The following is a 13,530-nucleotide window of genomic DNA, read 5'->3' as shown; positions in this document are numbered from 1 at the left end:
GACAAGAGAGGAAGCAAGGAAGACAGACAGGCAGGAGGAGAGGAGAGATCAGCAATGGAAGGGTTAAGGGGCCCCATGCAGTTACCTGTGCGGATCCAGCGCATCCTGAGTTGTGCCAAGGGCAGGTATTACGCTCCCACTGGGTCCCCACTCTCCCCCTTTGTCATCACGCTTCCTCACTCAGCTGCTCTGAATCCGAGCGCTGCCACCTACCACATCTATTCCCTTTGTGAATAACGGGGGGGTTGAGGAGGAGGTCAGGAGGCTGCCACCTCTGTGCAGCTCCTCGCTTTAACAGGAGGCACACACTGGGATTTGGGTCTGAAAAGGGATTACCCTGAAGGCCAGTCATGTGTTTGTGCTGTACCAGGTTCCCCAGGACCTCTCTGTCACAGGCTAACTCAGCTCAGCCAAGCACTCCATGCACAAAGCCTCTTAGCTTCCCGAGCGCACTGACAAGGCCCAAGAGAGACTGCACCAATCCTCATCCTGGCTCCTCACCTTGAGACGGGACACCAACTCAGGGAAAGGTATGCCCTGGGCTCAAGGCAAGTAGCTTCCCCAGGCTGCCCTTGGACACAGCAAGGGTCTCTCTGCTCTCAGTCATGGGGCAAAGCAAACCCTGAACACCAGTGTTCCTCCTCCCTGCCATTGTCAGCTGCTCTCCTGCTGCCCTCACAGTGTTCACAATGACTGACTGTAGTATGATTTCCCAGAGAAAGTCAGAAAGTCAGAAATGGCCCTAGAGCTGAGGAGAGCCTTCAGAGGAAGCAAACAGCAAAGGCTGAGCCCCAGACAGGCAAGCTGGTGAGCCTGTGGCCAAAGCCGAGACCTGATCCTCAAGGAAACACTTTTGACTGAAGCTAGTGTTGACAATTCAATACCCCCGAGTCCATAACGACCCATGCCACAACCCAGTGTGAAGGGAGCCTCTGTTACAGGAGAGGCCATCTTTCCAACAAGGCATCAACCTGAGGCTCTGCCCTTCTCACAGTCAGTGAAGAACCCCTGCCACATTCCTAAGGGCAGGGGTGTTAATGCTAGTGTCACACACATACCAACTCAAGTAATTATGCTCTGCCAGCCAAGACGATCCCTGAATTTTCAATTATATCAGTACCTCATCTCTGGTTTTGGAACCAGTTGCTTATCTAGTACGCTTCTTGGCCTTTTTATAGGCTAGATCAAGTGTAGAAGAACTTGCTCTGGGTCCTTAAATAGCTGCTGTGTTCTGCCCCAGAGCTGCCTGAATTTTGACATTCAGAGAAACAATCCCTACAACGTATACATAGAGCCAGATGAAGGAGAGGCGCTGTGGAGATGCAAGCATGCCACAGTGCCCTTCCTGCTCCTGTCTTCCCCTCACTGCTCTTGTCTTCACCCACACACCCTTCCTTTCCTTCCCACCATCTGGGAGTAATGAGAAGGACCTCAGTGCAAGAGGCTGCCAGGTCAGGTACACATGTGAGTTCAAGCATTTCCACCAGGTCATGCAGGGCCAATTCTGCTCATTTCAACAGCGATACCTCTGCTACCTCCTCCGCAGCATTCCTGCCTGGAGCCCGGACCACTGCAGAGCCCACAGCTTCCACCCAGGAGGCCCCAGGTTCTGTGGTCTCTCTGCCATCTTTGCTCCTGGGAGGATAATCCATTCATGCCATTTCAGGGACCTCCAAACAGCCCATTTAGGGTCCCATCATAATGCCCCACTTACAACCCTCAACTGTCTCTCTCAGGCTCCTTTGAAACCCCTTATTCATGCCCCCCAATACCCTGGCACCAAAAACTTGAGGCTACACCTCATCTTAAGTGACCTTACAGGGTCACGAAAAACAATGCAGCAAATCATTAGCTGGCATGGATCAACAATGACCCAGCTTCCACAGTGGAACCTACTAGCTGCAACTAAGGACAACTTTTGGCCCCTTATATACAAAGACCAACACTGGTAAGCTACTCATTTACCTCATCCTCTGAGCTAAGGCTTATGGGTTTACTGACACATTCACAGACATACTCTTGCTAATACCAACCCCACCCCTGCAGATCCCCTACTCATTGCCAAATTCTCACATGCATGCACTAATACAGTGTTTCTCATCCCATGGATCACAAGAATATATGAAAGGGTCACAAACAAAAAATGGATCAACAAACTTTTAAAATGGATTATCCTTTAAAGAAGAAAAAAAATGGGAAACTGTGGCTTTTCCCTTCCAGGCTGGCAAGGAGCTGCTTGGGCCCCCCACACTGGGGGGCTGGAGGCAGGGGTCAGTGGGTTGGGGATGAGGGCCACTGAGTCAGGAATGGCCACTGATGTTTACAAATAGATCCTGGTACAAACAAGGTTGAAAACCACTACACTAATATATTCATATTCCCAGCACCTCACCAATACCCACCAGCCCATGACAGGGAACATCACTCCATGCTTAGACAAAGGCACAAAGCACAGGAGTCTGGAACTCAGGATTCAGTTTTCTGCTCTGTGACTCTCTTCCCTTCTCTGCACCACTGTAAAATGGGGGCAACAGTTCCGACTTACCTCCTGGGAGGGCTGTGAGACCACAGTCACCAACAGTGTCTGGAAAGTGAGATAGGATCCATAAAAGAAAGCACCAGAAAAGAGCACTACTTCAGTGCGCACGTGCGCGCACACACACACACACACTCTCCTCCAGACAAATGCATTTGCTAATACAAACATATTTGCTTCTTGGCTGATAAACACCAGCACCCACTCACTCATTCACACTCACAGCTCAGAGGCTCCTGTAAGCCTTCAGGCAGCTCTACCACAGTATCGGCAGCCCTTATGGGCATAGCACAGCCACTCTCCAAACACACACTCAGGAGTTTGTTACCCTCTGACCCTCTGCACAAGGATTTAAATGGCCAGATCCTCAGCTGCTGTAAAGTTGCCTAATTCCATTGCAGTCGAGAGAGCTAGCTAACATATATGTGCTGGGGCCCTGGCCCTTTGCATTCAGTTGACTCTCCCCTATCCCTGAGATGGCAGCTCCATTTGAAGCTTCCATCTGTCCAAACCCTTCACATTTCCCACTCCATTTCTTCAGGTGTTTCTGGCCCTCTGTTGCAGAGAGCTGCCAAACCACCCAACCATCCCCCACCCTCTTACTCTTCCTTTTAAAGCTGCTCGGCACATCTTTCCTGATATACATTCTTTAACAACCTCTTATCTCATCAATTAGCCAAGGGAGAGAGGGATCCCAAATAGCTGAGCTCTGGCGTAACTGTTTCCCTTACATGAGTGTTAAGCAGGGAGGAAGGTAGGGTTTCGAGCAAGATGCCAGCCAAGGGTCAGGCTTTTTCTACTCCCCACCTTCCCTTTGATACGAAATACAAACGCTCTAGGTAAACACTCTGGAGAGACCAAGCTTTACTCCCTTCCCTTCCACCTAAAAAGCTTTCCCTTTTCTCCTGCTGCAGTTCTGTTAGACACTGTGAGGGTAAGTGCCATGGGAAAACACAACATGGATCAGGCTACTGCAAAATCAGACCCAAGCAGTCAGAATCTTCTGAACCAAGAGTGGGTCTGCTTGGAGAATCCCCAGCACCCACGCAACCAACTCCAATAGGCACCAAGGGTACCTCTTCCATCACAAGTAGTGCGATTTCACCCAAACCTCCTACAGAAGCTGTTAAGCTATCATGCTAATCCAAGACCTCCCATACCTCCCTCGGCCTTCTCTGAATCTCAGCCCAAAGCCCAAAACATTTCAACTTCCTTTTTTTGCCCCTTCACCTTCACGTATTTATTAATCTCCCTGCAAATGCAGCACACTATTCTGTGTGAGGGAGGTGGATAAGTCCAACCCTGGCAGGCGGATGATAGGTCCAACCAGAAAACTTCTTTCTGAACAAAAGGTCCCAGCTTCTGAGACCTCTAAGATCAAAAAGAATCAGCATCTGGCCTCATCTGCAGCTGGGACTGAAGCTGGGATCCTGGGATCCTAGGAGCTCTCACTCCCACAGACACAGCTGTTTGGGGAAAGTGGAATCACAGAGGACTACCCATTTCTTCTTGAGGTTTCTCTCCAGAGAAGGGATCTGCCACACCATCTAACAGACCAAGAACAATGGGATCACTTGAGTTCTAATCCTCACTCTGCCACTCCCTCACTCCCAAGTTTTGAACAAGTTATTTAACCTCTGACACTGACCCTGCTTCTCAGAAGTCTGAAAGGATGCATTACCCTTGCACAGTGTCTTGAAACTGTGTGTAATAAAAAGACTAGTGGATCATTCTTAAATACAGTGGATCTGCTTCCAGAAGACTCAAATCTGGTGAAACACAATTCAAAATTAAGTGGTGTGAACTCTCTAATTTACTTCAGTGGGTGTGCAACCTGTAGGAAGACATTTCTAGGAGCATGAAATCTCCACTTACAGAAAGGATGCTCTTCTGTGAAGAAGAAAAAATGACTGCACTACAAGAAGGAAAGATCCAAATGTGCAACTCCCCCATAGAAGAGAATAAGGATGCTGATGTTAAAGAAGTCTCAGGGTATCTATTTTATCTTTCCAAATTAATACCATTCCATCAGGTCTGCTATCTGTCTGTATGTTACTTGCCCAGAAATCATTAATCTCTCAGGACACTGCAATGTTAGGTCAAACCAGAATCCTTGATGGAAAACCAGCAACATACAACTTAGACTTTCAGCTGGGGATCAGTTCGACTACTCACTTCTTCAAAGCACCTTGGGTAGCTGGTATGCAGCAGACAGAAAAATAATCTTCTCAACACTTCTTAGCACAGGCTGCATGACAGTCCTTTGGGTCAAAATTTCTCCTGTCCCCTCTCATCCTCACCAGCACTGTGCAACAGAAACTACTTAAAACATATGAAAACAGGACTAGCTGCCCATAGAAAGTAGAGAGCCCCTCTGGAGGCTTCAGCAAGCTCCAAATGCTCAGAGACAGAAATCAAATGACTGAGTGAGCACCTTGCACAGTTTAAAAGAAGTCCTTCTGCACTGGTGCTCTTTGCTTTCCATTTCCACATGGCTAGGAATAAGGGAGAGCTGGGGACAAGACGTTTTTAGTTCAACCAGATGAGATCAGGTGCTATGTATTTCTGTGAAATACAAAGTGGAAAGGAGAGAAGCACAACTCAAGATTAATGCCTTTCAGCGTCGCAGGCTGCAAGGGATGAGCATGGAAACCAAGACATTGGAGTCAGGTCAGATGCAGATGGGGGCTATGCCCGAAGCTAGGACCACAGGGAAGGGGGTCAGGACCTACACCTAAAGGGGACCCTACTGAAAATACATCAGCTACATAGGCAACAGGTTGGTGCACACAGCAACTGCCCCTATTGTCAGTCTTCTTGTCCTGGTTAAAGTTGTTCCACTCAAACTCAGGATAGGGCTGGAAACCACAAGAAAATCTTTTCCCTAGAGCAGCACATAGAAAAACAACATGCACTTCATCTTCCATAGGATCACTAAAGTTCCACTGAAGTTGCCTCTCTTTCCCTACAACATGCATTTCTTTTTGGTTCAAGGGCCAAATCAGTCCCCAATTCTACTGGGCAAAATCTACTAGTCAAGTTCTGAGTTTCAATTGAGCAGAACTCAATTGTTCAAGTCCACGTGGCTCTGTCACTGGGCAAGTATCCTCCTTCCCAGACTCATCAGTCTGGGACTTCAGATACTCTCCAAATCGGTGGCAGACATCCTACATGCACGCCCAGGGGCCCTAGGGTTTGGTTGTCCCCTAGTCTACAAGGGGCATTTCCACATGTAAAAATCCCAGGTCAAAATCATCTCAGCCATTTCAGAACTTCAGACACCTAAAGCACCTCACACCCTGGGCCCAGAGGGAGTGTATCTCAACAAAAACACCACAAGAGGTGTCAAACTGTGGGCTTGGTCAATTGATTAACCCAGGCTTTAAGTCAGTCAGAGAAGAGACTACACTGCTGCTTGGGCTATCAAGAGCAGCAGTAGAAAGCCCACAGGTCCAGCTGAGAAGAGAAACAGGCTAGGAAGACCCAATGCATGTTCCCTTTGCCCCAGGCTCTTTGTGTAAAAAGGGCAATGCCAAGTGCAGGGACTCTGCACACCTGAAGTGTCAACCTGTTTCCCATGGCTGCTGCCCTTCCAGCAGGAAGCCCAGAAAGAGGGGTGCCAGGGAGAGCAAGGAGACATGACAGGAAGGAAGAGAGACAGCACCCGGGAGAGAAGGGAGAAAGAGGACTAAGGAAAAAGAAACACGGAGGGACAGAAGGAAGAGATGGACAAACAAAGACAGGGAGGGGAGGAAGGACAGTGGGAGGATCCAACGATTAAAACAAAGGGCAGAAATGGCGGCAAGGCCCCAACTGCTCCGCACCCTTCAGTCCACCACGTGACACCTAAATGCAACGGTCTGGCTGCACCGACGGCTCGGTCATCACTGCGCAGCTGCATCGTGCATCGCCCTGAGCCAAGCAAAAGGGGACGATTCTCCTCTCTACCATTTCTGCACCCCTGCCACTCCCTTGGCTTCAACGTCACTCCCCATCCACATGGAGGTGGGAACGGAGGGAACCTGGTCCACGTCTCCTGGGGCTGGAGGGGACCACCGGCGCCTACCAATGCTGGGGAAAAGGGCAACTTGGCCTGTGTCACAGAGAAATATCACGTGTCTGTCATTAATGAGAGACGGCGCTCTGCTCCCCGCACAGCACTCTGCAAGAAGTCCATTACCGGGGCGGGGGTGCCCTAACTCCGGGGGGCCCAACACGGCGTGGGGCTCAGGGGGCTGGTACCCGGCGGGGGCGTGGGGTGCCCGGGCTGCGACGTGAAGACTGAGACGCGTGAGGGGGAGCGGGCGCCCCGTGCCCCGTGTGTGACAGCCCCCCCCCGGCTGCTCAGCACCCACGCGCGGCACCTGGCTCCTGTGGGCAGCCCCTGCTGGGGGGAGGAGGTGCTGCCCTCTTCCCGCGGGCGGGCGGGGCAGCCCCGGGCCGGGCTCCTACCTTCGAAGAAGCGCTGCAGAGCCTCCGTCTCGTCCACCACCTCCATAGCTGGGCCATGCACGGGGCGGGCGGGCTAGAGGGCGAGCCCGGCGCGGGGCATCCCCGGGGGCCCAGCTCAGCGCCTGCCCCGGGGCGGGCTGGGCCCCGGCGTGGCCCGGCCGCTGCCCATCAGCCTCCCGGGAACAGCCACGAGCCTGGCACCGAACTTGGGCTGCGGGCGGGCTCCGCTGCCCCTGCCCCTGCCCCCGCGGCCGCTCCTCCCTCCGGCTCCGGCTCCCCCTTCCCCGCTCCTCCTCCTCCTCCCCGGGGGCCCTGCCCCTCTGCTGGCCGGAGGCGGCAGTGCGCGGGCGGGCCGAGGAGGGGCGCGACCCGGAGCGCTGCTCTTCTCCCCCGGGCCCTCGCCGCCCTCTCCCCGGGCTGCTCCCGCTTCCCTTTCCCCTTCCCCTCCCTCCCTGAGTCCTACCCTTGTCAGCCCCTTGCCACTCATGTTGCCCTCTTGCCCGCCCTCGGGGGGCGCCCCGTTGGGCTGCAGGGTGGCCCGAAGGGGCTGGGGCGGCACCCACCGGTGGCCGGCCATGCACGCTGGTCTGGAGCGAGGCTGGAGGCGCCCTTAGTGAGAGCTTGGGGACGTCCCCTGCCCACACACCCTTTCCATCCCTGCCCATGGCCCCCAGCAGCAGCCCCAAAGGGTCACTCGCCGCTCCTTGGACAGGCCTGAGGCACGCTCCGCTGCCTGCCTTGGTTTGTTACTGCGGGGTTGCTGATGGCCGGGGGCCACCGGGGTGCTGAAAGAAGGAGCCCCCAGACACACTTTTTAGAAAAAGACCTCAAAAGACTTCGCAAGTGGGAGAGAGAACATGCAAGACCCTCCCACCCACGCCCGTCAGATCTGTGGCCTGATAGCTCAGCTCTGGGCATGGCAAAACATGGACAGGGGGTTTTCTCCCTGTCAAAAACAACCTCCTTGGGTTGAACTTTTTTTTTGCGTGTCCCACGTCACCATCCAGCTTGATTATGCTTCTAAGCAGGGACAAACACAGGCATGGGCAAACCAGGCAGCTGCCCAGGGCCTGGACAGAAAGGGGGCCCCAAAATGGTGAAAATTATTATTATTATTATCATTGTCTCCGGCGAAGGGGGGCCCGATACTAAAAGTTTGGCCGGGGCCACCAGGAGTCTAGGTACAGTGCTGCTTCTAAGGGAGAGAGTCTAGCAAATGGGCTCTTTCCTCTGAGGTGCGAAGCACTGAACTGCCATCCTTGGACAAAGGAAAGAGAAGGAAGAAAGTAAAAAACAAGGGTCCTGGGACTTGCACCTGATAGAGAGAAACCTCTGTAACCTCGCTGTGCTTCCTGCCAATCAGCCATCGTCAATCCAAACAGCATGAAGCTGAAAATGAGTGTATTCAGGCCTTGGCGCTAGCTGTAGGATCTGTCCTTCATTCTTAAAACTTGTCATCTTCCTTTTTTGAACAAGGGGAGGGGGGCAGAGATTTGTGTTTTCTTCCCCAGATGTGCCCACAATCAATAATAATGCCTGAAAAAAATAACAGTACAGTATCTAAATGAAGTTACAGTTATCTGACCACAGTTAACCAAAGGCAGAGCCCCTGCCAGCTGAAGACTGTGGGCCCATTCTCTTCGGGTCAGATAAAGCGCACAATGAGGTTTTGTCCATCTCCACAAACCAATTCAGAAGGGCAGATTCTCTTATATATATAAATATATTTTTCTCTCTCACACAGCTGTGCAGTGACCAATTCTTCTCTGGGGAGGGGAGGGGGCTGCGGTTTGGGGATAGTAATAGACCTATTCTTTCAGAGTTGGAAAGCAAGAGCTCAACAGCCTTTTTTTTCTTCTCTCTCTCTCTTTCCACTAAAACAATTGTTATTCCCTGTTATTCCCCCAGTGCTGTTCCCACACACACACACACATACACCCTAACCCCCACCCCCCATCTACAGATACAAACTGCATGTGCTTGGAGAGGAAACAAAACATTTCTCTAGAGGCCTGATTCAAAACAGACCCAAATATGTCCCTAGAGCTTGATCATAACATAATGGCGGGTTCCCTGTTCCTGAGATGAGTCTTGAACTGCAGTCCTGAAACTAATGAATAGCCAAGACTGATAAATTAACAATCAACACTAATGAATGTATATATTTCCTTCTACTGCTGGCTGTAAAATTGAGATTTGAGGCTGTTTGGCAATTTAAGACTAGACCTGGCCAGCCTTACTCACACCAACAGGACCTTACACCACATAAGCGCAGGGGGGGCAAATCTGGTCCGTTCAAAATAGTTGCCTTGCTTCTCTGCTGTTTTGCTATCATTCATCATTCTCCTGCCCACAGGAGCTTGCTTTATGTGCTTTTGGTTTCAATGAAGCCCTTTGCCCATACTAAGAGACTAGGGTCTGTCATGAGCTTTACCCCTCCATCCACCTGTGCTAACAGTGCCACCTGCCTTCTGCCCTGCAAGAACACCCTTCTCCAAGGCCGACAGGGGATCGTGGTCTCCTCCTTCAATCAGATCCTACTCTCCACAGCCCTTGGACCAGAAGGAAATTGATTAGGAGATGTTTCAAGGCACAAAAGGAGCTGGTGAATAAGAGTCAAGCACCTAACTCCTATTGCACTTTTAAACATCTTCCCTTCTCTGTCTATATTCTTCCAGTCTTGGATTTGCTCCCTCATCTAGCACTCAAGATGAAGGGCCAGGTCCTTGGTCAGAACCTCAGCCAGTCACTGATGTTCCACTGAAGTTAAAAGGGTAATCTTGATGGCCTTTGGTCTTGAAAGGAGCCCTTCCCTGCCTCCCCCTACCCCCTACAACTCCAGAGGTGAGAGCAGCACTTGGAATAAGATTTTCCAAGGGCTCAGCTTTGGCCTAACTCAACTCCCCTCAAAGTTAATTGCCCTCATTTTGCTCCTGCTTAAGTCAGTAGCCTGATTTACCCTTGACTCCAACAGAAGCAAAGTCAGGCAATACTGGCAACTTCAGAAAATCCTTCCCTTATTCTCCATGGTACTTCACTATGCACTGCTCTCTACCTGTGAGCCTCTCTTCTCTCCCATATGGTCCTCATGATCCAGAGTGACAGACAAGTCACTTGTGATGTGCACTAAATTCTTAGTGGAATCCTCTATGTATTTACTGCTCCACCTCCTGACATTAATGCTGCCTGAAAAGGACCCCATCACTGGAGGTAAGAGACTAATTCATCTCCCCTGGTCCCTGAACACTGGAGAGCAAGGTGTTTACCTTTAAGGTGTAGCTTCAGGAGCCTGGCAGGTAGGAGACAGAAGTGAATGTCAGAGAGAAAATATTTTAGATGATCAGATGAGCAAGCCACAATTTTAGTGTGCCCAGCATCAGCTGTAATTCCAGAAGTTCTTCAGGCTCCATTGACTAACTTGGGATAAACTAGGAGGCAAAAAATAACTTGCAGAAGTGACAGAGGGAGGATCTGTTATCTTGGCTTTGGTTACTGAAGCACAGCAAAACTACCTTGAGAGGCAAGGGTTATTCTGGGTCACTTCATTAGTGACTGTCAAGCAGTCAAAAGAATCTATAAACAGGACCTCCTAGAAGAAGAGCTAGTACTAGTCTATTGTGGCAAATATCAAGAAGAGGTTTAATATTGTGTCCTAAGATACTAGGGCAATCTTAGAGCTGACTTGCCTTTCAGTAAATCTAGTTTGTTTTTTTTGCTCTCTTGTTTGGAAAATCTGTGTAATTCTTCGGCTGGGACCCCCCACCTCTGAAGTGCAAATTCTTCGGTGTTGTTTGTTTTCATGGAAAACTCAACAGCCCCAGTCCTAAACCCTCTGAAAACTCCAGTCCCCTGGGGTGTCTTAGTTAGCTCCCATATGCACCTCACCAATAACAGAGCAACACAACAACACCACACTAGGTCATACCACACAACAGCTATGCGATACTCTGCTGAAGAAAAGCAGAGAGTGGAGAGGAGATTAGGAACACTCAACAGTACCTCTGAGAGTGTCCAGTTAACTACTAAAACTGTAACAGAGAGTAAAAATTAAGCACCAACAAAGTGTCCTCCTCATACACAGAAGGGCTTGAGGAAGGGCACTCTGTGCCCAAAAGCTTGTCTAATATTTCACCCAACTATACAGCTGGTCCCATAAAAGATGACACCAAAAAACCTTGCTTCTCACATATTTCCTGGACCATCACAGCTGCAACAGCCCTCCAGCGTTTCAGATACAGTAACTTCAAAGTATAAATATGCACAACACATACCCTTGAGGAGCAGGACAAACAACATGCAGGTTACTACTATCTGATCTACAGAGTTATTGTAACAGCCTGCTCTTGAATGTTCAGTCTTGTCTCCTACCTCCTACCTATCAACCTCCTGGTTTGACAAATCCAACCTATGCCCCTACTTCCACAGCATTCAGAAAATGGAATGTGGCTTAGAAGGAATTTCTGAAATAACTTGCTGCTTTGGGGCAATAGCGAGCATCTAGCCAGGCATGTCTACCAAGTTTTATCTCCATTGTCTCTGGGCACCTGGATTCAAAATGACCCTGTCTACCTATGTATTCAGATGTGCCTCGTTACTGTGGTACCCAGGTACTTCAAAATCACTAATGACTTTCATCCCTAGGATAGAAAACCCTTTTGACTGAAGCACTGTTATCCCCACCTCCCACCCCCTTTTCAACTGAGGGAGATTAAGTGACTTGCCCCAGAAAGGCAAGAAATTAGTGGAATAAAAGCCAGTTCTCTGGGTCCCATATCCTCCCCCATTCCTGAAACAAACAAGATGTCCCTTAGCCCCCTTTCCTCCTCCCCCCCACCACTTTATCTTTATTATTTGTTGTGGTACAATGGTGCCCAGAGGCCACAGTCATGATCTCTGTCCCAAAATCTGTTGCTTCTTCCCTTTCCAGACCTAAGGGAAAGAGATGGGCTTGGCAGACTACCTTGAAGGTGGCGAAGTGGGTGTTCCATCATGGCCCCTGAGAAAATGAGTGAAAATGTCCAGTCCTTTACAGGTGCAAACCCTGAATTTGTCCCCATGAAGGAGCAGATTTCCATTCTACAATTATGTGGTGTCAGTCTGACTGACCACAGTGACACAGAAGACAAACTTTTTAAAATCCTGTTAAGGGGATCCAATATCCCTTGATGGGCACTTGTCTTTGCTTTTCCCAAAGCCTTTTTCATGGCATGCTGTTTGTTCTCTTTCTCTTTTCTTTTCATAGTTTCATAGTAGCTAGGTTCAGGAGGGACCTGAACAGATCATCTAACCTGACCCCCTGCCACAGGCAGGAATGAATGCTGAGTTCACAAGACCCCAGACAGGTGATCATCCAACCTCTTCTTGAATTTGCCCAAGGTAGGGGCGAGGACCACTTCCCTGGGAAGTTGGTTCCAGATTTTGGCCACCCTAACTGTAAAATATTGCCTTCTGATCTCTAACCTAAACCTATTCTCCATCAGCTTATTACCATTGTTCCTCGTCACTCCAGGTGGTGCTGGGGAGAAAAGGGCTCTGCCTATTTGCTGTCAATCTCCCCTGATGAGCTTGTAGGCAGCCACTAGGTCTCTCCTCAGCCTCCTCTTGCTGAGGCTGAACAGGTTCAGGTCCTTCAGTCTCTCCTCATAGGGCCTGTCGTGCTGCCCTCTCACCAAGCAGGTGGCCCTCCTCTGAACCATCTCCAGGATGACCACATCCCTTTTGAAGTGTGGTGCCCAGTACTGGATGCAGTACTCCAACTGTGGCCTGACCAAAGTCACATAGAGGGGGAGTATCGCCTCTCTGGACCGGCTTGAGATGCAACTTTGGATGCATGACAAGGTATGGCTGGCCTTGCTGGCTGCAGTCTGGCATTGGCGGCTCATGTTCATCTTGGAGTCAATAATGACTCCAAGATCCCTTTCCGCCTCTGTGCTTTCAAGAAGGGAACTCCCCAGCCTGCATGTATGCTGTGGATTCCTTCTCCCAAGGTGCAGCACCCTGCATTTGTCTACGTTGAACCCCATCCTATTCTCATCTGCCCACTTTTGTAGTCTGTCTAGATCTAGTTGCAGCCTCTCTCTCCCTTCAAGTGTGTCCACCTCGCCCCACAACTTAGTATCATCAGCAAACTTGGACAGCATGCTTTCCACCCCCTTGTCCAAGTCGCTGATGAAGATGTTAAACAGTGCGGGCCCAAGGACTGAGCCCTGGGGTACTCCACTACTCACATCTCGCCAGGTTGAGTACAACCCGTCCACCACTACTCTCTGGGTGCGCCCCATCAGTCAATTTTTTACCCATCCAACTGTGCAGGCATCAATGCCTCAGTCACTTAATTTATTGATGAGGATGGGGTGAGAGACAGTGTCAAAGGCCTTCTTAAAGTCTAGAAAGACTATGTCCATGGCAACACCATCATCCAAGGATTTAGTTACTTGGTCTTAAAAAGCAATCAGGTTGGTCAGGCAGGACCTGCCTTTGATGAACCCATGCTGATTGTCCCTGAGCATGATCTCCCCTGCTGGCCCCCCCACAGATGTGCT

The 13,530-nt window shown here is 50.3% G+C and overlaps 1 protein-coding gene across 2 annotated transcripts in view; it reads right to left on the bottom strand.

Moving 5' to 3' along the window:
- MYRF (myelin regulatory factor) overlaps window positions 1–7,213 on the bottom strand; it is a 114,214-nt gene extending 107,001 nt beyond the window's left edge. The window contains exon 1 of one of the 2 annotated variants that reach the window (XM_019485247.2): window positions 6,989–7,213. In XM_019485247.2, the coding sequence (XP_019340792.1) occupies window positions 6,989–7,034 (46 nt within the window). In that variant the 5' untranslated portion in view covers window positions 7,035–7,213. The remainder of the gene's footprint in view (window positions 1–6,988) is intronic. The other variant, XM_014593478.3, reaches the window with a different exon arrangement.
- Window positions 7,214–13,530: the final 6,317 nt, after the last annotated feature.

This window comes from Alligator mississippiensis, chromosome 2, assembly GCF_030867095.1.
Source record: "Alligator mississippiensis isolate rAllMis1 chromosome 2, rAllMis1, whole genome shotgun sequence".
NCBI lineage: Eukaryota > Metazoa > Chordata > Crocodylia > Alligatoridae > Alligator > Alligator mississippiensis.
This window is presented reverse-complemented; position numbering and strand designations above follow the sequence as displayed.